Source organism: Cetorhinus maximus, chromosome 2 (genome assembly GCF_964194155.1).
Source record: "Cetorhinus maximus chromosome 2, sCetMax3.hap1.1, whole genome shotgun sequence".
Lineage (NCBI taxonomy): Eukaryota > Metazoa > Chordata > Chondrichthyes > Lamniformes > Cetorhinidae > Cetorhinus > Cetorhinus maximus.
This window is the reverse complement of record NC_135880.1, coordinates 12,113,975-12,139,901: the sequence shown is the minus strand read 5'-3', so window position 1 is coordinate 12,139,901 and position 25,927 is coordinate 12,113,975. Positions and strand designations below refer to the sequence as shown.

Here is a 25,927-nt window from a genome sequence, read left to right as displayed (position 1 = left end):
CCTGCTTGTCCCAACAACCAAATCCCCCGTTCTCTCCTCCCCCCCACCCCCCCCTCTTAAACCAGCTTATATTTCACCCCTCTCCTATTTTTACTTAGTTCTGTTGAAGGGTCATGAGGACTCGAAACGTCAACTGTGCTCTCCTCCGCCGATGCTGCCAGACCTGCTGAGTTTTTCCAGGTATTTTTGTTTCTATTTTTGTTTCTTCATTGAAAAGAGCCGCTCTATCAGGTCACTCCCTCAGTCTTGTCTTTTCAAGCAAGTCTGCAGATCCTTTCCTGATAGATCTTACCTTTCATTTCTGGCATCTCTTTTACACCTTCTCTGGTGCCTCCATGTCCTTTTTAACATACGGCAACCAGAATTGTACACAATTGAACCAAATGTGGTCTAACCAAGGTTCGATACAAGTTTACCATAACTTCTCTACATTTCAATTCCACCCTTCTAGAAATAAACCCAAGAGCTTGATTCACTTTTTTTTTCCCCAAATGGTTGCATTAAACTGAGTCGCTACTTTTAGTGTTTCCACTTGTTCCTCTAGTTCATTTAGATTCTATTATCCGAAGTAATATGAGACCTCCTTATTTTCCTTACCAAAGTGTAATATTTCACACTTTAAGTGTTGCGAGTCATTTGTCAGTCATGTGACAATTTTGCAAGCTGTCATTGGCCGGGATTTTGCTGTCAGCGGTGAAGCAACTCCGCTGAGCTTGGACGAAGCTGCTCGTAAAGATCGAGTGATCTTTTCCTGCTGATAGTTTAAATCTGACGCCAAGCAAAGGGGGTCTCTGGGTGTGCAGCAGCAGTGATGTCAGCAAGCAAGGCAAGCAGCCAATCAGATTGAAGCATTCTCACAGTCGCAGGAAATTAAAGCTCTTTATCCTTTACTTCTAATTTAAATTTCCGTGTAGCAGAATAAATGGTTATGACTGGATTTAGGTAGAATCTAAAATATCAATCCAAAGAAACTAAACAAATGTAATAATGGAGAAATTTGACACTCCATAAATATAAAATTAGCTTCTCAGGGCTGGTGAGGATGCTTAGCGTTAATTATGAGCCTTTAAAATACCAGTTACACCACATTCAACAAGGTGCAACTTTTTCAAAAGTTTTTAGTGAGACTATCATAAAAGTGGAAGTTCTCATCAATTCATCGATTTCCATTGATTGCAGTCCAGAGGTGCAGATTCCAGAAGTTTCTGCCAGTTACAGATGGCTGGACCCTGACAGTTTTGCCCTCATTGCTACAGCAAAATCCAGGCCAATATGTCATCTTGCAAATTGTTGTAGTCCTCCTCAGTGTTGGCTATCCCTCCCAATTTTGTGTCGTCTGCAAATTTAGAAATTGTTTTGGTTCCATTAATATAAAATTGTGAACAACAGTGATCCCAGAACTAATCCTTGTGAGACCACACTTTTCACCTTCTGCCATTGAGTAGATACCCTTTACCCCCATTCTCTTCTTCCAGCCAACTCGTTATCCATTCTGCTCTTTGTCCCCTAACTCCTCAAACTCTAACCTTATTCATTATTATGTGGCACCTTATCAAATTACTTTTGGAAATCTTGATAAATTACATCTACTGCATAACCATTGTCTGCCCTCTCTCTGTCACTTTGTTTTTGAAGTTGTAGTAATTATAGTTTTGTTTGTGCTGTATCATGTACCTTTAACGAATAATACTTGTTATGGAAGATCACATGATTTGTAGTAACCAAAAGGAGAGTAGCTCAGGCTACCTCAGCAGTCAGTGCAGAGATAGCGCTAAAGTTGAAAGCACACCTGTAGTTGCTGTTGAGTATGTTGTTAATAAACTTGTTTCCACCCAAGAAGTGTTTGCGGATCAACTCTATCGATAATGCCAACTCGGCCACCACTCAACAAATTGGCGACGAGTATCCACAGGATCTAATAAATTGTCGACAAGGATAAAACAAGATTAAACAGAAGGAATCAAGTTGAAAGGAAATCGGCACTGTATCTCGCCCAGTAATTGCAACTAGAAGTTCAGTTCGAATCGAAGAAGTCATTCCCTCTCAGAATGCTGCAATTCAGAAAAATTGATCCTTTCAATCCAGCCACGGACGAATAGTCTCATACATTGAACACCTCGCGTACTTTTTCCAAGTGAACAAGATTACAGGGGAAGAGAAGAGGCGAGCGATCCCTCTTAAGTACATTGGGAATAAAGCCTACAGCTTGATTCGTAGTTTGACAGCACCCAGTGCCCCAGATTCAAAAAGTTTTGGTGAATTGGTGGACCTCGTGAAGGGTGAGTACCAGCCAAAGCCCTCAGTAACGATGCAACGGTTCAGGTTTAACTCGAGAAATAGAGACCCAGGGGAGACGGTTGCTTGTTATGTGGTGAGTTTGAAGCAGTTAACAGAACATTGTGAGTTTGGTGCATCTCTAACTGACACGCTCAGAGATCGTTTAGTGTGCGGCGTAAACGAGGACACGCTTCAGAAGAGATTATTGTCCGAAGCAAATTTGGATTTTAAGAAGACGCTGAAGACAACACTGACCATGGAAAACGCAGTAAGAGATTCAAAAGCCACACATGGTGCCGTCCTCCACTTTGGGCAGGAAACTCCAGCCAAAAAGGGCGCGAACATGCAAGACTCTGCCAAGAAGTGGGAAGCAGCCCCCACAAGCGGGAAAATTTTTTAAAATGACTTAGCAGCGAAAACAAAGAATAATTTCAACAGCGGTGAAAACAAGCAGTCTTATAACGATTGGCGTTTTTAAAAAAAATAATCAAATGTTATTATTGTCACAGAAATGGACACATAATGAGACAGTGCAAGGAAAGATTCAAGCAGGCTTTTAAACAGAAGAAAAAACCCAGTGAGATTTACAAATGCAGAAGAGCCTGAAACAACAAATTCAGATATTTATTGTTGTTTAATTCGAAAGTTGGAAAGACTGAACCAATATTTGTCACAGTGAAAGTAAATGGCAGGCCTGTTAGAATGGAAGTGGACACTGGAGCCCCCACTACAGTAACTGGGGAACATACCGTCAGATATCTGAATAATGGTGAACATCAATAAAATTTAGATGAAACTGCTGCTAAATTAAAAACGTACACGGGTAAAGACATTCAAGTCAAAGGCATAAGCAGGGACTGTCCATCATGGAAGCCAATCAGTAAGCTAACAGTGTCGGTATTGAGAGGCAGAGGACCAAGCCTCACAGGATGAAATTGGCTAAGGGAAATCAGCTTTGATTGGCCACGGATTTCAAAAGGAAGCAGGAAGCGTTCCTGTTTTGGGAAAGGAGGGTGCAAGGAATCAACAACCTGAAGATATTCAGGCTGTCTTAAGCCAAACCTGGAAGAACAGCAGAAGGAACTCGAAGAGACCCTGCTTAATGACAGGGTTGGAGACAAGGTGAGCAACCTTTGAAAGGAAGAAGAAAACCTGCTGAAAGACCTTCACACACTCCAAGATTCCCTCAGGCCTAAGTTTGCACCTCTGGAAAAGTATGAAGAGGAACAGGAAGAATTCAGCATTTCTCTGAATAAACTGAAGAATGAGTTGGCAGAGAAGACACAACAATGTTCAATTTTCAAGGAGGCAGCAAATAAATACAAAAAAAAAGAGGTGAAAGAGCTGAAGAATCAGCGACAGGAAGCCAAAGAGGCTTTGGAGGCAAAAGTCTCTGAATTTTCTAAGAAGCAGATGATGAGATTTTGGGAGACCCAACCACTGAGCTCACTCAAGTCAAGCTCGCATCTAACAGAAGTCTGGCCAATAGTGAAGTCAAAATGAAGGCCAAGATTAAAGTCTGTGCTAGAAAGAAGAAAAGCGCACGTTCCAAGTGAAGGAGGTAATCTATTATAGTAATATAAAAGAAGATTGCAAGAGTTTTTTTTAGATATATAAAAGGGTAAGAGAGAGGCAAAAGTGGACATTGGGCCGCTGGAAAATGACGCTGGAGAAGTAGTAGTGGGGAACAAAGAAATGGTGGAGGAACTGAATAGGTACTTTGCGTCAGTCTTCACAGTGGAAGAAACGAGTGACATTCCCAAAGTTCAAGAGAGTCGGGGGGCAGAGGCGAGTATGGTGGCCATTACAAAGGAGAAGGTGCTAGGAAAACTGAAAGATCTGAAGGTGGATAAATCACCTGGACCAGATGGATTACACCCTAGAGTTCTGAAGGAGATAGCTGAAGAGATAGTGGAGGCGTTAGTGGTGATCTTTCAGGAATCACTGGAGTCAGGGAGGGTCCCAGAGGACTGGAAAATCGCTAATGTAACCCCCCTGTTTAAGAAGGGAGTGAGGCAAAAGACGGGAAATTACAGGCCGATTAGCCTGACCTCGGTCGTTGGTAAGATTTTAGAGTCCATTATTAAGGATGAGATTTCAGAATACTTGGAAGTGCATGGTAAAATAGGGCAAAGTCAGCATGGTTTCATCAAGGGGAGGTCATGACTGACAAACCTGTTTGAATTCTTTGAGGAGGTAACAAGTAGGTTAGACAAAGGAGAGCCAATGGATGTTATCTACTTGGACTTCCAGAAGGCCTTTGACAAGGTGCTGCACAGGAGGCTGCTCAGTAAGATAAGAGCCTATGGCGTTAGAGGCAAGGTATTAGCATGGATAGAAGATTGGCTGTCTGGCAGGAGGCAGAGAGTGGGGATAAGGGGGTCCTTCTCAGGATGGCGGCCGGTAACTAGTGGAGTTCCGCAGGGGTCAGTGTTGGGATCACAACTTTTCACTTTATACATTAATGATCTAGATGAAGGAACTGAGGGCATCCTGGCTAAGTTTGCAGATGATACAAAGATAGGTGGAGGGACAGGTAGTATTGAGGAGGCGGGGAGGCTGCAGAAGGATTTAGACAGGTTAGGAGAATGGGCAAAGAAGTGGCAGATGGAATACAACATGGGGAAGTGTGAGGTCATGCACTTTGGTAGGAAGAATAGAGGCATAGACTATTTTCTAAATGGGGAGAGAATTCAGAAATCTGGAGTGCAAAGGGACTTGGGAGTCCTAGTCCAGGATTCTCTTAAGGTTAACTTGCAGGTTGAGTCGGTAGTTAGGAAGGCAAATGCAATGTTGGCATTTATTTCGAGAGGACTGGAATATAAAAGCAGGGATGTGCTGCTGAGGCTTTATAAGGCTCCGGTCAGACCACATTTAGAATATTGTGAGCAATTTTGGGCCCCGTATCTCAGGAAGGATGTTCTGGCCCTGGAGGGGGTCCAGAGGAGGTTCACGAGAATGATCCCAGGAATGAAAAGCTTAACATATGAGGAACGTTGAGGACTCTGGGTCTATACTCGATGGAGTTTAGAAGGATGAGGGGGGATCTGATTGAAACTTACAGAATACTGAAAGGCCTGGATAAAGTGGACGTGGGGAAGATGTTTCCATTAGTAGGAGAGACTAGGACCCAAAGGCACAGCCTCAGAGTAAAGGGAAGACCTTTTAGAACAGAGATGAGGAGAAACTTCTTTAGCCAGAGAGTGGTGAATCTATGGAATTCATTGCCACAGAAGGCTGTGGAGGCCAGGTCATTGAGTGTATTTAAGACCGAGATAGATAGGTTCTTGATTGGTAAGGGGATCAAAGGTTAGGGGGAGAAGGCGGGAGAATGGGGTTGAGAAACTTATCAGCCATGAGTGAATGGCCGAGCAGACTCGATGGGCCGATTGGCCTAATTTCTGCTCCTATGTCTTATGGTCTTATTTGGGTCACCAAGTATATTTCACAGGGCCTCCACCTGGTTGAGGAGAAAGTGAGAGCCATAAGACAGGCATCTCACAGCTCAAAACATTCCTTGGAATAATCAACTGCTATGGGCAGTTCTTATCCAATTTGTCTACAGTGCTGCCCCCCTGCATTCTCTACTCAAAAAGGACCAACGTTGGTCTTGGAAGGCACCCCAGAAAGAAGCTTTCATAAAGGTGAAACAATTTTTGCACTCGTCCAATCTATTAGTGCATTATGGCCAGACGAAAGAATTGGTGCTGACATGTGACACATCTCCCTACGGAGTGGGAGCAGTGCTCTCTCATCAGATGGACAACGGCACAGAACGGCCAATTGGTTATGTATCAAGAATGCTCTCCATAGTGGAAAAGGGATAGAACTCACAGAAGCCTGTCCATCATCTTTGGCGTCAAGAAATTTTACCAGTACATACACAACCGCCATTTTACAATTGTTTCAGACCACAAACCATCGCTAGGATTGTTTAGTGAGGACAAGGCTATACCACCCATAGCCTCAGCAAGAACACAACAATGGGCTTTCGTTCTAGCGGCAAACAAATACACTTTCGTGCACAGGCCTGGATGTAACATTGCAAATGCCGAAGCACTTGGTCATTTGCCTTTACAAGAAAATGATGAGCAAATTCCTGTGGAAGAACTTGTTTTACTGTTAAATTTCTTAGATTTCTTGCCAGTATGTGTTCGACAGATCAGAGGCTGGACAAGTCAGGACCCAGTCCCATCTCAAGTGCTACGAGAACAAATGCTTCATGGTTGGTCACAGGAGCCCGTATCTGACGAAATGAAACCGCACTTCAACAGAAGACATGAAATAACCAGCCAGGATGGCATCTTATTGTGGGGAGCATGAGTGATTGTTCCTTCAAAAGGAAGGGAGCCACTTTTGATTGAACTACACAGTGCCCACCCAGGAATTTCCCAAATGAAGATCATAGCACACAGCTATCTATGGTGTCCTGGGGTGGATGGTGAAATAGAGAGTTTAGTAAAGCACCATGTGCAATGTCAGCAACTGCAAAAGTTGCCAGTGACAGCTCCATTACACCCATGGGAGTGGCCAGGTAGACCCTGGGTGCAGTTACACATTGTTCCCAGGAAGGGTCCAACGTAGTCAATGTTTCTGCTCATTCAAAATGGTTGGACATACATAAGGTGAAGTCACCAACGTCGGCCGCTACAATTGAGAAGCTACATCAGAGTTTTACCATTCATGGACTACCAGAAGTTGTCATTTCTGAAAACGGCACGGTATTTATGAGTGCTGAGTTTCAACGGTTTATCAGCCTCAACGGTATCACTCATGTGAAAACAGCACCTTACCGCCCTCCCTCAAACAGACTGGCCGAAAGGGCAGTTCAAGCATTCAAGGCAGGCAAAGGAAAGCTAACTGGCCATCCCTTGGCAACCAAGCTAGCACGCTTTCTTTTTCATTACAGGACTACCCCTCACACAACAAGAATCACACCTCCAGAGTTATTGTTGATGAGACTGAGCTTAACAATGCCGAATTTAGAGGGGAACGTGGAAAGGAGTCAGGGAAGCCAGAAAACCAGACACGACTGGTATAGTCACGAGAAGAAATTTACCGTGGAAGAGCGGGTATACGTGAAAAACTTCGGGGAAGGACCAAAGTAATTACCGGGTGGAATTGGTGCAGTGGCTGGACCTCTATCTTACCACATGGATGTGGAAGACTGGATCACTCATAAACATGTGGGCCATTTAAGGAGGGGAGACAAATCACCGAGATGTGGTTCCACCAGTGATAATGACCGGGTCTGTGATTCCTGTGGAGGATACTCAACCCAGGACTGACATGTCTGATGATCCTGTAAGAGTTGAGGATACAGAACTGCAAGTGCCCACCGAAGCACCTGATGTTCAGGCAACTCTGGAAAAGGAGGTTCCCGACAAAGAATCTGAAGTTGTGGAGCTGCGACATTCCACACGTACCAGGAAACCACCTGAAAGACCGGACTTGTAAATTCCTGACCCAGTGTAAATATTATGTTGTCTTGAAAAATATGTAAGTATAGTATGTATAGCCGAGTTTAAGGGGGAGGAATCTGGTAATAAAAGTTTTGTGTGTAATGTACCTTTAAGAATAATACTTGTTAAAGAAGGTCACATGATCTGTAGTAACCAATAGGAGAGTAGCTCGGGCTACCTCAGCAGTTAGTGCAGAGATGGTGTGGAAGTTGAAAGTACACATGCAGTTGCTGCTTAGTATATTGTTAATAAATTTATTGTTTCCACCCAACAAGTGTTTGCAGATCAACTCTATCTATAGTACCAACTCGGCCAGCGCTCACAACAAATTGGTGACAAGGATTCACGGGATCCAACAGAAGAGTAGCCGCTGTTGTAGGAAATGCAGTAATATTAATATTGATATTGATTAAAGGATAAATATTGGCCAAAACACTGGGGATAACTCCTCTGTTCTTCTACAAATCATGCCTTTGGATCTTTCTCTGTCCACCTTAGGGGGAAGACTGAGCTGCATCTGAAAGACAGCACCTCTGACAATGCAGCACTCCCTCTGTACTGCACAGAGTGGGATCAGCCTGGATTTTGAGCTCAGTGGAACTCAGTCGCACAACTTGCGGACTCCAATCCAGCTGAGCCGCAGCTGACACCTTCAACCACTTTCTAACCTTTCAGAGAATCCCGCCAGGTGAGATTCCCCATTTCTGCATTGCTGCTCCAGGGTTCACCAACAGGGGGCAGTGGGAATCTACGGCCTCTGGGTGGTTCAAACGTGAATCAAGGAGGTGTGCAATCCGACAAATCCAAGCTGGATTTAGAAATAATGAATATCCTCGGGCCGTTTTCCCAACGTTAACCCCGCATTGCCTTCGGGAGCAACCATTCCACTCCCCAAAGGAATTTCTGGTGAAAATGTGCCCATCCGACAGTAATGCTCAGGTATGGCTTTTAGCCAATCTGAAGCCAGGGCATCCAAGTTGTTGTGCAGAACCTCTCCCCTTCAATGACAGAGGTGGCCAACCTGCCTCCTCTTACCCCCACCCCCACAATAAAACTTGCGGATAATGGAAATCCAACATAAAAACAGAAAATGCTGGAAACGCTCAGCACGTTATGGCAGCGTCTGGAGAGAGAAACAGAGTTAACATTTCAAGTCGATGATCTTTCATCAGAACTGAACAAGTGCGAAATGTAATAGGTTTTGAGCAAGGGGTGGATGGGAAAAAGGGACAGGGACGGTGAGAGGGTGTGAAACGTTAACCCTTTCTCCACAGCTACTGCCAAAGTCTGCTAAGTGTTTTCTGTTTTTATTACAGATAGGAAAACTGGCATTTTATTTATAAAACAAGCTCATGAATTTTCCACTATCAAATGGAGGTGCACTTAAAGCATTCCCTCCCACCCCCTGCAACACCAGCACACCGCACCCACCCACCCGCCCGCAGCTTCCCCTTCAGGGTGGACCTTCATGGCTGTTACCATGACAACAAGTTCCTCTAGGTGAGCATCAGTGCTCTATCCTGGAACTCAATGTCCAATAGCCATAACATCCATAACCCCGTACTTTTGCCTGCTGCTTTATTTAAGCCAAGCTTAAGATAAGGTCAGGCAAATACACTAACCTTTCAACACTAACACTCATTTCTAGCCATCTCCGACGATACAATAAGTTCGAGGACAGCCTCCCGGAGCTGCCGACCCAACCCAGTCAGAGGGCAGGCGACTCAGCAGCATCACCGTTAGAGGTTACAGGTCATGTTTTTATAGTGATATAAAGGCACCAATCACTCATAAGGGATTACGTAAACATGTGCGGGTTCATTTATTTAAACTCAGCACTTGGCGATATAAATACATGGATAGAAAGCCTGAAGACATCAGCAGCAGAGCTGTGGGGGCTATGTTCTGCTCATAGGCCAAAGTGAAACTGAGGCTGGATCACTCCTTTTCTGGTGATGGCATGTGATATCCCTTTAAAAGGCATATTATAACAATCTCCATGCTGAGGTGCCCTCAACGGCAACATATGTTTTTTCATTTACCACACCAAGAACAGACAGGCAGGTCCCAGCGACCCGGTGGGGTGGTGTGGGGGGTGAGGGGAGATGCACTGCTGCATTGCCATAGCTGCAGGAATTGCCATTACTGCCTGGATGGCCATTGCCACCACAACCCCTCTGTGCTTCATGGCGATGCCTTTAAGGAAAGCATCCTCCCTCCACCACCCTAATCACCGCCCCCGCCTCCGAGGACCCACTGGGGCCCTCCATGTTTTGCCTGGCAGTCTCCCCTTGCAGCAGCAGTGACTCCCCCAATGCTGGAGGTGCACAGGGAGGAGGGTCTTAGTTGGATTAACTGACTGCCCACTTCCAGCCAGCAGGCTACTGCGCTGTTGGGATTCCCGACGCTGGTAATATCCCACGGTAACGGGAAGACTTCAGGTTCTCCTCCCGAAGTCTTCCACCATTATTTTACGAGGTCTTCCAGCTCCTAGCCTGACTCCAAAGGGCGGGTTACATCTCACCCATAATTTCAGGCACCGACTTCACCAGCTTGAATGCAAACTGCAGACTGCCCATCACGTTATGGGCCATATGGGGCTCAGCCAATGGCATAGCTACTTCACAGGCTGAATGGTCTCTTTCTATGCTGTAACCGTTCTATGATTCTATCTATCCAACCACACACCAGTTGAGTGCCCTCATCTTCTCCACCTCAGCTGGAGTTGTTAGGAGGTAGGAGACAGAGACTAGAGACACTGCGTATGTACTCCAATTGGCAGCGAGTCCCTCAAGGATCTGTACAGGACCATCACTCCCGCCGACAGTTAAGGGGCCTATTAAGGCCATTAAGCAAGTAACTGAAAGCTATTTTTCGCTGCCCGTCCAACCTTATGGTTGGCAGGCAGGAGATTAGGCCAGGCGGCCTTTGCATTTTTGATGAAACCTCATTCATGAGGCTTCCGACAGTAAATTTTAAAAAACAATTTAAAAATGTTATAATTTTTAACATGTCCCTCTTCATGTGAGTCATTTGTAAGATCTTTATTTTTCATTTTTAAATTCTTCAGATCCGCGAGGCAGCTCTGTGCCTTCAGGGAGCTTTCGGTGCGGGCTCCCCAGCGCAGGCTCAGACTTCAGCACTCGCGCTCCTCCCGCCCCCCCACCCAGCGTGATACCGGGGTTGGAGCTCGAACGCTGCCGGCGGCCCATTTCCTGCCCGTTCCCGGACCCGCCTGCCCGACGAAGGGGCAGTCCTGCCCTTAAAATCAGAACTAGGCTGTTCAGGGTTATACCAGGGAGTGCTTTTTCACACAAAGGGTTGGAGAAACCTGGGAATCTCTCCCTCTTAAAAGCTGTTGAGATTAGGGGTCAATGAAATATTTCCAAAACTGAGACTGGTAGATTTTTGTTAGGTGAAGGTATTGAGGGTTAGGTGGCCAAGGTCCAATGAATGGCACAAGAAGACTGAGGGGCTGAATGGCCTCCTCTTTTTATTCATTCACAGGGTGAGGGTGGCGCTGGTCAGCATTTATTGCCCATCCCTAGTTGCCCTTGAGAAGGTGGTGGTGAGCTGCCTTCTTGAACCGCTGCAGTCCATGTGGTGTAGGTACACCCACAGTGCTGTTAGGGAGGGAATTCCAGGATTTTGGCCCAGCGACAGTGAAGGAACGGCTGATATATTTCCATGTTAGGATGGTGAGTGATTTGGAGGGGAACTTCCAGGTGGTGGTGTTCCCATTTACCTGCTGCCCTTAACTTTCTGATTCCACTTTCTAGATGGTAGCAGTCGTGGGTTTGGAAGGTGCTGCCTAAGGAGCCTTGGTAAGTTTCTGCAGTGCATCTTGTAGATGGTACACACACTGCTGCTACTGTGCGTCGGTGGTGGAGAGAGTGAATGTTTGTGGATGGGGTGCCAAACAAGCGGAATGCTTTGTCCTGATCCTATGAAACAAAAAAAAACTCCCAGAGCAATTCCTTCCTTTCTTTAAATCACAAGTTGATTTGGTCCCATTGCTCCATGATATCAACCACACTAGGGTTGATTCCTGGGAAGAGAGGGCTCTCCTAAGCTGCACTGTGAGCAATGTTATAGCTCATGGAATAAAAGGGACATGGATATGAAATTGGCTGAGTGACAGGAAGCAGAGAGTAATGGTTAATGGATGGGGGAAGGTTTGCAATGGAGTTCCCTGTGGGGGTCAGTGTTGGGGCCTCTGCTTTTCCTGATATATATTAATGATCTAGACTTTTGGTGTACAGGGCACAATTTCAAAATGTGCAGATGATACGAAACTTGGAAACATTGTGAACTGAGAAGGATAGTGTGGAACTTCAAAAGCAAATAGACAAGTTGGTGGATAGAAGCAAAATACTGCGGACGCTGGAAATCTAGAACAAAAACAAAAATACCTGGAAAAACTCAGCAGGTCTGACAGCATCTGCGGAGAGGAATACAGTCAACGTTTCGAGTCTGTTCAGACTCGAAACGTTGACTGTATTCCTCTCCGCAGATGCTGTCAGACAAGTTGGTGGAATGGGCAGGCAAGTGGCAGATGAAGTTCAATACGGAGAAATGTGAAGTGCTTCATTTTGGTAGGAAGAACATGGAGAGATAATATAATATAAAATTAAGGATACAACTCTAAAGGTGGTGCAGGGGCAGAGGGACCTGGGTGTTTATGTGTGTAAGTTCATTGAAGGTGGCAGGATAGGTTGAGAGAGCAGTTAATAAAGCACAGAGTATCATGGATTTTATTAATAATGGCATAGAGTGCAAGAGCAAGGAGGTTATGTTGAATTTAAAAGAAGACATTAGTTCAGCCTCAGCTGGAGTATTGTGTCCAGTTCTGGGCGCCGCACTTTAGGAAGGATGTGAAGGCATTGGAGAGAGTGCAGAAAAGATTAACGAGAATGGTTCCAGGGATGAGGAACTTCAGATATGAAGACAGATTGGAGAAGTTACGACAGATTTATTTTCTCCAAGGAAAACAAACAGGAGATTTGATAGAGGTGTTCAAAATCATGATGGGTCTAAACAGAGTAGATAGGGAGAAACTGTTCCCACTCGGGAAAGGATCGAGACCGAGGGAGCACAGGTTTAAAATAATTGGTACAGGAAGCAAAAGCGATATAAGAAAACACATTTTCACACAACGAGCTGTTAAGGTCTGGAATGCACTGCCCAAGGGTGTGGTAGAGGCAGGCTCAATCGAAGCATTCAAAAGGGAATTCGACTGTTATCAGAACAGGAAGAACGTGCAGGGTTACAGGGAGGAGCTGTGGGAATGGCACAAAGGGAATTGCTCAATTGGACAGCCGGTGCAGATACGATGGGCCGAATGGCCTCCTTCCATGCTGCCACAATTCTGTGATTCTCTGATTCTATAAGGAGATTAAAGTAACATTGGCCTAAATTCTCTGAAGTTTAGGAGGACGCAAGATGGTGATCTCGTTGAAACACGTAAAAGGGCTTAAACAAGGCAAAAGCTGAGAGGCAGTTTCCCCTGACTGGAGAGTTTAAACCTGGTCTCAGCGAACGGGACTGGTCTTCATTCGGGTTCTGAGCTGTGGATGCTCAGGTCAGTGAATATAATAAAGACTGAGATCGATAGGTTTTTGTGCTCTAAAATATGGAGAGCGAATGGGAAGTGTAGTTGAGGTAAAAGATCAGCCCTGATCATACTGGAGTAGTGGGGAAGGCCCAAGGGACCACATGGTCTGCTCCCACTCCCGCTCCTACTTTTTAAATGCCGTCCTCATGCAGCATCCAGGTGATTCTCGAGCGAGCCCACGCGTCTTACACTCTGCTGGTCGTCTGGTCAACACACTCAAGTTGTTCATCACCCTCTTTTTTTTTAAAAGAAATAATTCCTCGCATCTCTCCTAAGCCTGCCCTCTCAATTCTGACCCTGTTTTTCACTCGTGCTGCTACATTTCTGTATCCAATAGCACAGCCCCAAATTCAATTCCTTCATCCTGTTCGGGACATTCTGTTCTCTCTTTTTCCTCAGGTTTTGTTTTCCTCACAGTAACTTGGGGGAAGTTCTCCAATTTATTTGACCTAGAACTCTCAAATCTGGCGCGGAATAAAATATCCATCCTCTCACGCCACACCGAAAGGAAACCGTTGGGCCGCTGTGCCTGTGTCAACTCTTTGGGGGGAGCTATCCAATTATCCCCACCCTCCCTGCTCTTTCCCCACAGCCCCACAGTCTCTTTCTTCTCCATTATTGATGCAGTTCTATTTTGAGAGTTACTATTCAATCTGCTTCCACCACCCTTTTCAGGCAGATCACAACAACTTACCAAATTAAAAATTGCCTCCTCATCCTCCCCCCTCTGGTTCTTTTGCTAATTGTCCTCACTCCACATCCTCTGGTCACTGACCTTCCTGCCAGTGGGGACAATTTCTTCCCATCTATTCTATCAAAACCCTTCATCCCTCTTGGAGAACCGTCACTTACCTTCAAGGACATAATGGCAACACTTCATTTAGAAAATCAAACCCTCCTCTAGTGAGGGTGCCAAGAGCATTCAAATCTGGACCGAACACGGTTTACAGCTTAATCCTTTTACTGAGCTGCCCCAAGTCTTTGACACATGTAATGTCTCTAAGCAGTTGGCGTAATGATGAATAAATGCAATTGCCCCATTTGCCCTCTGGGTAGAGGCATAACCTCGTGGATCCTGGTCTCTCTCGCTCTCTACACGAATGGCGAAGGAAAGCTCATAGATCTTTACTGTCCTTCACCGATGCATTATTAATCCTGAACAAGAGCCGCACCCCCCACCAAAAATGAAGCAGTCCCTACAAAACACCAGCCTGTATACCCTCCAGCATGCAACCGACCATCTTGAGCCCGAATGTCCCGTCTCCTTATCCCAAGACTACCTTGGGCTATCTCGGTTCATCACGTGGTGGTGATGGTGAGAAGAGCTCAACAGGCACGAGCCACACACCCTGCACCTCAGCAGCGAATCAGCAACACGGTCCATCTAGCCACAGTGAAAATCTGCAAGCTACCTTCACGGGGAAAAAAAACAAACGCCTTAAATCATATGAGCTTAAACCAAATCCCACACATGCATGTCTATAGTATAGAAGTTATCTTACAAGGGCTTATTGATAGTTTCCGTTCAGCCAATCAACAGGTTCCAGCTTTGCCGCCTGATATAACACTGCAGCAGGTACCAGCGATGTAACAAAGAGAAGAGTTCACCATTCTTACCTGGATCAGCAGAGATAGACAAGCTGCCTAATTGCGATGCTGTTGTTCCCTGTAGAGTGACAAGAAGAAAGAAGAAAAATAATCACCTGTTGATAAAGAGCATCTCACCAATCATGACGGAGGGAGATGATTTGCCTGTTTGCTATTCATAGCACGACTCGTATTCTGTGCTCCACCACAGGACAAACAGACAGACAGACAATCTTCTCCCTCAGCACGGCTACAGAATTAATTCAGGTTCCAAAAGGGAGTGGGATAATCTGGAGCAAGTTAGATGCTTATAAAATGGTGGTGAAATACACTGTTCGTTTGGATGATGTATATTTGGCAAGCATTTATGATACTGGCCTAACCCACCAATTTCCTTTCACCTATCGCTCCTGTATTTGCCCAACTGCATTGGTTCTAGGTCTACGAATGCCTCAATTTTTAAAAAAAGGGCACCAATTTTGCTGAAAAGGGCTCTCCATGTTTTAGAGCACAAAAATGTTGTCGAAGCTTTTCATCCTGCACTCATCAGGACAAATGCAAGAATGTCAAATTTCAAACAATCGCAACAAACGATACTACAGGAGAAAAGGGTGCTGATTGGTTGGCAAATGAACTTCGATTGCCCATGGCCAATCAGTCCATACAACATACATTGTTAGATATGATTCTGCGATTGGGCAGCACTTGTTGAACAATCCTGAGTGCGCTAATAGTTACACTAACAACCAATTTTAGATAATCAGTTGAGTTCACAACGTGGCTCATTTATACTTGCTAGAAGCAATATACATTCATATGCAGGGATGCAAACTATCGGAATATTTTCAAGCCTTGCACCTTTCTTTGAATTGCCTGGGAGTTTGGGGAGCCTGTAGTTCCCCGTTGCTTTCTCCATGGCAAAGCTTTGGCCAATCAGAGTCAATTTGCCAATCAATCAGCACTCCTTTTCAACTATGGTGAGAGCGTTTGAAATTATGCTATTCTTGCATTTGTCCTAATGAATGCAAGACACAACACTTCAGCAACATGTCTCTCTTCACAGCAATATACAAGTTCTGTACTGCCAAGAAAAGGGATATACCCTATATTGAAATCCCTCCATGGTCTGATCCCCTCCCATCTCTGTAATCTTTTCCAATTCTGACCTCTCGAGCATCCCTGATTTTGATCACTCCACCATTGGCTGTCGTGCCTCCGGCTGCCTAGGCCTGAAGTTCAGGAATTCCATCCTCAAGCCTCTCTGCCTGTCTACCTCTCTCCTCTAAATCATCCCTTAAATCCTATCTTCTTGAACAAGCTTTCAGTCACCTTCCTTAATGTCACCTTATATGGCTGAGTGTCTAATTCTGTCTGATTACATTCCTGTGAATCACTTTGGGATGTTTCACTGCCTTAAAAGGCGCTATATTACTGCAAACTGTTATTGTTGTTGGCCTGAAAACCCAATGGCTTATTGGTCTAATTCATGCCACGCAAATAATGAAATTCAGATTAATAAATCTGATAATCCGTAGGCTGCCAAAATGACTATGAAGCTGCCAGGTTACTGTAACCTGGCATCCCTGACTTTATGTATTAACCATCGCTCAGTGGTAGCAGTCTCATCCTTCAGAAACTCGAGTACCTGACCTTGGCTGACAGTGCTGAGGAGTGCAGCCAGACTGGATAAGGATGCTGTGTTTCCTTCTGTAAAGGACATTGATGGAGCAGCCGGGGTTTTATGATAATCCAACATTTTCATAGACACTTTTACTGATACCCCCCTAATTTATTTCCAAATTTAAAAAAATCTAAATTCAAAATCTCTCACTGCCTGGTGGAATTAAAAGTCATGTTCGTTGGGTTATTAGATTAATCCTCTGAAGTTGGGAAATTGTTGGAATCCCTTATTAGGGAAGTAGTAATGGGGCATTTGGAAAGTCAAAATGCAATCCATCAGAGTCAGCATGGTTTTATGAAGAGTAAATCGTGTTTGACTAATTTGCTAGAGTTCTTTGAAGATGTGACAAGCAAAGTGGATAATGGGGATCCTGGACTTCCAGAAGGCCTTTGATAAGGTGCCGCACAAAAGATTAATACACAAGATAAGATCACACGGAGTTAGGGGTAATATATTAGCTTGGATAGAGGATTGGCTAACCAACAGAAAGCAGAGAGTCGGGATAAATGGATCTTTTTCTGGATGGCAAACTGTAACTAGTGGGTGCCACAGGGTTCGGTCCTTGGGCTCCAACTATTTACAATCTATATTAATGACTTGGATTCAGGGATAGAAGGTACTATAGCTAAATTTGCAGATGACACCAAAATAGGTGGGAAAGTAAGTTACAATGAAGAAATAAGAAATTTACAAATGGATATGGACAGGTTAGGTGAATGGGCCAAAATTTGGCAGATGGAGTTTAACATGGGTAAGCGTGAGTTATCCATTTTGGTCGGAAGAATAAAAAGGCGACATTATTTAAATGGAGAGAAACTACAGAATGCTTCAATGCAGAGGGATCTGGGTGTCCTCGTGCATGAATCACTGAAAGCCAGTATGCAGGTATAGCAGGTAATAAGGAAGGCAAATGGAATTTTGGCATTTATTGCTAAAGGAATAGAATATAAAAATAGGGAAGTGTTGCAACTGTACAAGGCATTGGTGAGACCACGCCTAGAATACTGTGCACAGTTTTGGTCCCCTTACTTGAGGAAGGATGTGGTTGCACTGGAGGCGGTTCAGAGGAGGTTCACTAGATTATTCCAGAGATGTGGGGCATGTCTTATGAGGAGAGATTGAGCAGTTTAGGCCTATACTCGCTAGAGTTTAGAAGGATGAAAGGAGATCTCATTGAGGTATATAAGATGCTAAAGGGAACAGACAAGGTAGACGTGGAGCGGATGTTTCCCCTCGTGGGGCATTCTAGAACAAGAGGCCATAGTTTTAGGCTAAGGGGTGATAGATTTAAATCAGAGTTGAGGAGGAATTACTTTTCTCAAAGGGTTGTGAATCTGTGGAATTCACTACCTCAGAGTGCAGTGGATGCCGGAACGCTGAATAAATTTAAGGAGGAGATAGACAGATTTTTAATTAGTAACGGGTTGAAAGGTTACGGGGAGAGGGCGGGAAATTGGAGTTGAGGCCAAAATAAGATCAGCCATGATCGTATTGAATGGCGGGGCAGGCTCGAGGGGCTGAATTGCCTACTCCTACTCCTGCTCCTAGTTCTTATGTTCTTATTATTAGTCATCGACCATTGGGACAGGCAGGGCTGAGGAGGGTTTTTTTTATTCTTTCATGGGATGTGGGCTTCGCTGGCTAGGCCAGCATTTATTACCCATTCCTAGTTGCCCTTGAGAAGGTGGTGGTGAGCTGCCTTCTTGAACCGCTGCAGTCCATGTGGTGTAGGTACACCCACAGTGCTGTTAGAGAGGGAGTTCCAGCATCTTGATCCAGTGACAGTGAAGGAACGGTGATATATTTCCAGTCAGGGTGGTGAGTGACTTGGAAGGGAACCATGTATCTGCTGCCCTTGTCCTTCTAGATGGTAGTGGTCGTGGGTTTGGAAGGCGCTGTCTAAGGATCCTTGGTGAATTCCTGCAGTGCATCTTGTAGCTGGAACACACTGCTGCTACTGTGCGCTGGTGGTGGAGGGAATGAATGTTTGTGGATGTGGTGCCAATCAAGCGAGCTGCTTTGTCCTGGATGGTGTCAAGCTTCTTGAGTGTTGTGGGAGCTGCATTTATCCAGGCAAGTGGAGAGTATTCCATCAGATTCCTGACTTGTGCCTTGTAGATGGTGAACAGACTTTGGGGAATCAGGGGGTGAGTTACTCACCGCAGGATTCCCAGCCTCTGACCTGCTCTTGTAGCCACAGTATTTATGTGGCTAGTCCTGTTCAGTTTCTGGTCAACGCTAACCCCCAGGACATTGATAGTGGGAAATTCAGTAAATGGTAATGCTATTGAACATCAAGGGGCAATGGTTGGATTCTCTTTTGTTGGAGGGTGTGGTGGAGGGAGGGAGGGAGGGAGGGAGGGAGATGTAGTGCTACTGTCACTGGGCTAGCAATCCAGAAGGCCAAGCTAATTCCCTTGGGGGTAAAATAAATACAGAAAATGCTGGAAAACTCAGGAGGTCTGGCAGCATCTGTGGCGAGAGAAACCAAGTTAACGTTTCAAGCCCTTATGACCCTTCTTCACAGCTAAAGAGAAATAAAAATGTGATGGATTCTACTACTCTTTAGCTCCGAAGAAGAGTGATACGGGGCTGGAAACGTTAACTCTGTTTCTCTCGCCACAGATGCTGTCAGACCTGCTGAGCTTTCCAGCATTTTTTTTGTTTTTATTTCAGATTTCCAGCATCTGCAGTATTTTGCTTTCATCTTAATTCCCTTGGGGGGCCACAGATTCAAATCGCACCTTGGCCACTGGTGGGATTTCAATTCAATTAATAAAATCTGCAATTATAAAGCTAGACTCAGTAATGGTGACCATGATATCTATCATCAATTGTTGAAAAAAACCCCATCTGGTTCACTAATGTCCTTTAGGGAAGGAAATCTGCCGTCCTTACCCGGTCCGGCCTACATGTGACTCCAGACCCACAGCAATGTGGTTGACTCTTAACTGCCCTCTGAAATGGCCCTGGCAAGTCACTCAGTTCAAGGGCAACTAAGAATGGGCAACAAACGCTGGCTGTGTCAGCGATGCCCATATCCCACGAAAGAATAAATAAAACAGCTTTCATTTATATGGAACACTTTACTACATTAAAAAATGTGCTAAAGTAGTTTACAGGCGATTTATCAATCAAAAGTTGGCACCGAGCCACAAAGAGACAGGTCACTAAAAGTTTGGTCAAAGAGGTAGGTTTGAAGCAGCATCTTAAAAGGAGAGACAAGTGGAGAAGTTAAGAGAAGGAATTTCAGAGCTTAGGGTCCAGATAGCTGAAAGCCAATGGCAGAGTGATTAAAACTGGAGATGTTCAAGAGGCCAAAATTAGAGGAGAGCATGCGATTGGGGAGGTTGTAGAGCTGGAAAAGCTTACAGAGATAGGGAGAGAGCAAGGCCAGAGAAGCTTTTAAAAACAAGGATGAGGATTTTCAAACCGAGACATTACTGGGACTGGGTAGCGAGCACAGAGGTGAAGGCTGAACTGATGCAAGTTTGGATACAGGCAGCAGAGTTTTGAATGAACTCGAGTGTGAGTAGAGTAGAAGATCGGTTGGTAGCACAATCAGTACACACTACTGTACCCACAAAAATAAGCTTGGCACCAACATATAGGAACATAAATAGGAGCAGGAGATGACCACACGGCCCAGCCATTCAATACGATCGTGGCCGATCTTGGGCTTCAGCTCCACTTCCCCGCCCGCTCCCATCTTTAGGGAAATACAACACCTTGTCTGGGAGCCTTTGTAGCGAAGGTCGACAGGTAAAATGTGAGCGCGTGTGTCTCAAGAGGTGATGGGTGAATGGCAGTACCAGGATATAGAGATTAAAGGCTGCTGTACCTTTAATTTCCATTGGGTGGTGGTGCTGCTGAGAGCAGCGAGGGCATCAGCTGCACACGGTCACCAGCAGGAGCGACGAGAACAGGCTGTATTCCTACTGTGTCTCTGACACAGCGAAAAGGTCCCCGAGGGGCATCGCAGAAGAGTTATCATCGACGCTGAGACACTTAGCAAGACGTTAGGGCAGGTGTCCAAAAGATTGGTCAAAAGTGGAGGTTTAAAGGAGAGTCTCAAGGGCGGAGAGAGAGGTAGAGCAGGGGAGAGGTTTAGGGAGTTGGGGGAAAATTTGGAAATGTGGAATTTAATAACCCTGAGAGTTAAAGGGCAAAGCAGTAAACGGGAATGAGCAAAGCAATCCAACTGTACAAGTTCGTGTTTGCTTTACACAACTTAACAAATGCAGTAGCCTCTCTGCACATTATATAGCATTCCTAAGTTCTAACTGTTACTGAGCTACGCCTGGAGGTAGGTGAGTGTAGTTCGTGTCTAATCAGAGAGCACACGCCATATCAAACAGAAACTCTAGTCCTCTGGGCTTTTCACCATTTGGGAGGTTTGTGAACTGGCCGATGGATTTTGGTAGGATTGCTGTTTTATGGTTCTAAAAGGGCAACGTCCTGTAAACCCCCATGGCAAGGTCTTTCACCCTGTCGAGCACAGAGAACCACAGGACACAGCCCGTGCCTGAAGAGAGGAGTAAATTCAAAAAGGGATCTGCGGGGAAACAATGTTTGTAAAAAATCGAATACATCTGTTGCCCTCTCATCCCCACGTTGAATGATAACCAGCTCTAGGAGAGGACATTGAATGGATTGTGCGTCTCTCGGACAGACTCGGGAGCCCTGGCTGACGCTAGTGAGGAAGGGAAGCGTGGTCCCAGTTAGCTCGGGGTCATGACCGACAAGTGTGGAAATGCATTCCTCCGTTCCTGTCTCCTCTCCAGGGGTCGGATGGGATCCGCACAGTTACATAACTGAATCCCGAGGGACTCCAGTGGCACCTGGACAAGATTCTCAGCTGCCTGACTTTTCACTTACTCTCACCACGCCACAGAGCAGGCTGCTGCCCAGATCTCTCTCTCTCCCTCGCTAGTGCAGCCAACACGAACTAAAGGAAGTACACTTGCACCGACATACCACCTTTCACAACATCAACACCCAAAAGCGCCTCACAGACCAGTGAGGTCGGAAGTGCAGTCACTGTTGTAATGTAGGAAATGCGGCAGGCCATTGTGCACAGCAAGCTCCCACAAAAAGTATTAAGGATCATTTTTTTTTTTTAATTGTTGTTGTTGGAGGGATAAATGTTGGTCAGGGCTCCAGGGACAACTCTCTTGCTCTTCTCAAAACGGTATCATGGGATTGTTATGTCCAGGGGGAGGCGATGACGTAGCGGTATTGTCACTAGATTAGTAATCCAGAGACGCAGGGTAATGCTCCAGGGAGCTCCAGGGACCAGGGTTCGAATCCAACCACGGCAGATGTTGGAATTTGAATCCAATAAAAATCTGGAATTGAAAGTCTAATGATGACCAGGAAACCATTGTTGATTGTTGTAAAAAAACCCATCTGGTTCACTAATGCCCTTCAGGGGAAGGAAATCTGCTGTCTACATGTGACTCCAGACCTACAGCAACATGGTTGACTCTTAACTGCTCTCTGAACAAGGGCAATTAGGGATGGGCAATAAACGCTGGCCTAGCCAGCGAAGCCCACACCCCATGAACAAATAAAATAAAGCCCGAGAGGGCAGAATCCCCCTTTGCCCCACTGAGCTCCCCGCTCAGTTTGATAGCGCCTCCTACAGTGCAGCACTCCCTCAGTACTGCACTGGAATATCAACCTGGCTTACAGGCTCAGAGTGAAACTTTATTTCCAGGGTCAATAGCACCTTCTGTGTCTGCCAGGGTTCAGTGTGTGGTACTCCTGGCCGAGTCAGAAATAAAAATGTACAAATAATCTAGGCTCACTCTACCAGTGCAGCACTAAGACACTGCACCGATATGGGGGGTGGGGGATGGTGGTAATCCAGAGACCCAGCCTTATGCACTGGGGATGCGGGTTCAAATCCCACCATGGCAGCTAGTGGAATTTAAATTCAATCAATTAATAAAATTCTGAATGGTGACCATGAAACTGTCAATTGTTATAGAAACTGATCTGGCTCATCAATGTCCATTAGGGAAAGAAATCTGCCCCCGAGCTAACTGGGACCACGCTTCCCTTCCTCACTAGCATCAGCCAGGGCTCCCGAGTCTGTCCGAGAGACGCACAATCCATTCAGTGTCCTCTCTTAGAGCTCGTTATCATTCAACGTGGGATGAGAGGGGGGAAAACAGATTTATTCCATCTCACAAACATTGTTTCCCCGCAGATTCCTTTTTTGAGTTTACTCCTCCCTTCTCGCGCAGGTCGTGCCCTGTGGTTCTGCTGTGCTGGGTGAGGTGAAAGACCTGGTTTCACCTGGCCTGGTCGGGTCTAGCCTACATGCAACTCCAGAGTCTTCATTGGCCAAACAATGTTGTAGCAAACAGGGACAAGCAACAAACACTGGCCCACATCCCATGAAAGAATAAAAATCGAAGACTAAAACTAACCCACTGTCGGTGCAGCCACCTTTCAGAGTGAGGTGTCAAATTAGGGCTCCATCTGCCCCCTCAGGAGGGCATTAAAATTCCTCAAAACAATTGAAGCAAAGTCATTATCACATTGCAGTCTGTGGGATCTTTCTGTGCATAAGCATTTGCTACAATGTGACGTTTCAAAAAGCACTTCATTGGCTGTACGGCAATTTGAGGTGTTCTAAGGTTGTGAAAGGCGCTATGTAAATGCAAAGCCCTTTTTTTCTTGATACCCTTACCCAAGGGAGGTGGCTGAGACTCAGGCTGGGGGACATATGCCACCGGGCCCACAACGGGAGGTTGAAAATTAAAGAGCAGCGCCTTCCAAATCCGGTTTTAACAGCCCTGTTGCAACAAACTTGCTTCAGTACCCCCGCCATTGGACGCAAACATCCGGCCGCTCCATGGGGTGGCGGTGGCTGCAGCGAGTACCATCTACAGAACGCACTGCAGCAACGCGCCAAGGCTGCTCCGCACAACAGCGCCGGGAGCTCTGCTGTGGGGGCACCATCGCCCTTCAAACTTCCCTCCAGTTCGCACATTATCCAGACCGAGCCACAGGATACACAGCACATCAGCGCAGCGCGGGCTGTTCCCTCCACACCAGCGCTCGTGTTTAGTTGGGAGAAGAGATTGGGGAAATTGTGGAAGGGGGTGGGGGGGAGCCACTTCACTACAACAAAGAAAGGAGGTCATGAGAAAGTTCCGATAGCAGCGCTCAAACCTCTGCCGAGTGTCGATGAAATAATTGGTGGGTAGGTAGAAAATCATAGCTCAAAGAGTGAAGGGGCAGTTTAGGGTTGTAGGATGTGGGGTGCCTGCTAGTTAGAGTGGTGAGAATAAAAAGGTTTGAAAAAGGGCAATAGATAAATATTTGAAGAAAGGACATTTTTAAAGGGTATAGGGAATGCTATAGGTTTGTGCTGCTTTCGGAGAGCTAATAAACACACAATGGGCCAAATGTCTGCCTGTGGCGTCCTCTTGATAATTTTTAAAACCTCTATTAGCTCTCCCTTGGAGCTTCACGGCAATTTAAACACAGTCCTGGTATTTTAAGCTACTCACATAAAACCGACTCCTCTCCCTCCCTGTGACCCTATTAAATCTACATCGCCCAATTTCCACAGCTTAGGGAGGGAATTCCCGAGCTCAGAGCCTCAGCAATCGAAAGCCCGGCTGCTGTGCGTGGAGCAATTAAAATCAGGGATGCTCAGGAAGCCGGCGTTATTGAGTGCAGAGTTCTCGGATGGTTTAGGGCTGGGGGAGGCTGTAGAGAAAAAGGGGGTGATGAGCTAGGATGAGAATTTTAAATTCGAGACGCTGCCGCGCTAGGAGCCAATACAGGTCAGCGAGCACAGGGTCGAGAAAGTCGGGATGCGCAATAAAACTGTACAGCCCTCCAGCTTTGGCCTAACCCATGATGTACAGATTTATTAACACCCCTTCTTCAAGCCAGGTATGCATCACAGTCACAGCTGATGGTTGATGTCCACATCACACCCAAGGCATTGAATATCGCCAATACAGCAAGCGTAAAAGGAAACTGGGAATTATTATTTTTATTCGTTCATGGGATGGCGGCGTCGCTGGCTAGGCCAGCATTTATTGCCCATCCCTAACTGCCCTTGAGAACTGAGTGGCTTGCTAGGCCATTTCAGAGGACAGTCAAGAGTCAACCACATTGCTGTGGGTCTGGAGTCACATGTAGGTCAGGCAGATTTCCTTCCCTAAAGGGAGGACATTAATGAACCAGATGGGTATTTGCAACCGTCAACAATGGTTTCATAGTCATCACTAGACTTTTAATTCCAGATTTTTTTTTTATTGAATTCAAGTTTCACCATCTGCCGTGGTGGGATTTGAACCCAGGTCCCCGGAGGATTACCCTGGGTCTCTGGAGTACTAGTCCAGTGACAGTACCACTAGGCCACTGGCTCCCCCACAAAACAGTCCGGAGGTATTGTTGTGGCACAGCGGGTGGTAAATGCTGAGCTGCTCAAATCCCAGAGGGGAACTTGAAACAGCTGCCACAACTGTTTTGCAATTTGTATTTTATTTTCGAGATGCGTGGCTTGAATTCAGTCGTAATAAGTCCACCGAGGCTTAGAGGCTTCTTAAAAAACTAAATTAAGCATTTATTAATAAAAGGAAAGATTTTAAGCACATACGTAGGCCTACAAATTACTACTAAAATAACCCCTAACTCCCCTAATTAATCTGACTCTCAGTTACACCTCCAGTAAAGCAACGGGAAAACAAGATAGATTTCAACAGGCCCAGGCAACACACAATACCCCGGACAGGGATATTCACAGTGAGTTTCCTTAGCTTTGGTTCCTGTAGACTGCAGCTTGATGCACAGAGGCTGGAGGCTTTTCACACTTGTTAAATCTTAGAATGCCCCCTCCTTACACATAACCTCATCTCCTTTATACACATTTCTCCTTAATGTAAATTCCATTGCTCCAATGTATCTTTGCCACTTCACTTTTCTCACAATATAAATTTTTCATGGCGCTCATATTATCAGTAACCTTTGGGGGAAAAATATACACACTGTTTGGCTTAACTTCTGATGGATAGGTGTAACACCTTACCATCCCTTTGAAATTCAAACTAACCTAATTTATCTAAAGATGCGAATGTTCCTCAAACCTCACATTCTAAAGCTTCAGCCATGTTTACATATTTAGCACTTCAAACCTAGCTTCTCTTTTGACAATTCAAAAGCTTCAGGCCAGCTGTCTTCAATTCAATTAAATCCACCCCCCCACCCCACCCCAAACATACATACACACACATCCACACAGAGAAACTAATCCAGCCCCTATTATTAACCTACTTT

At 45.5% G+C, this 25,927-nt stretch overlaps 1 protein-coding gene across 1 annotated transcript in view; it reads right to left on the bottom strand.

Moving 5' to 3' along the window:
- dok7b (docking protein 7b) overlaps positions 1–25,927 on the bottom strand; it is a 97,108-nt gene that overhangs the window by 28,465 nt on the left and 42,716 nt on the right. The window contains exon 8 of the mRNA XM_078557346.1: positions 14,971–15,019. Within this exon, the coding sequence (XP_078413472.1) occupies positions 14,971–15,019 (49 nt within the window). The remainder of the gene's footprint in view (positions 1–14,970; positions 15,020–25,927) is intronic.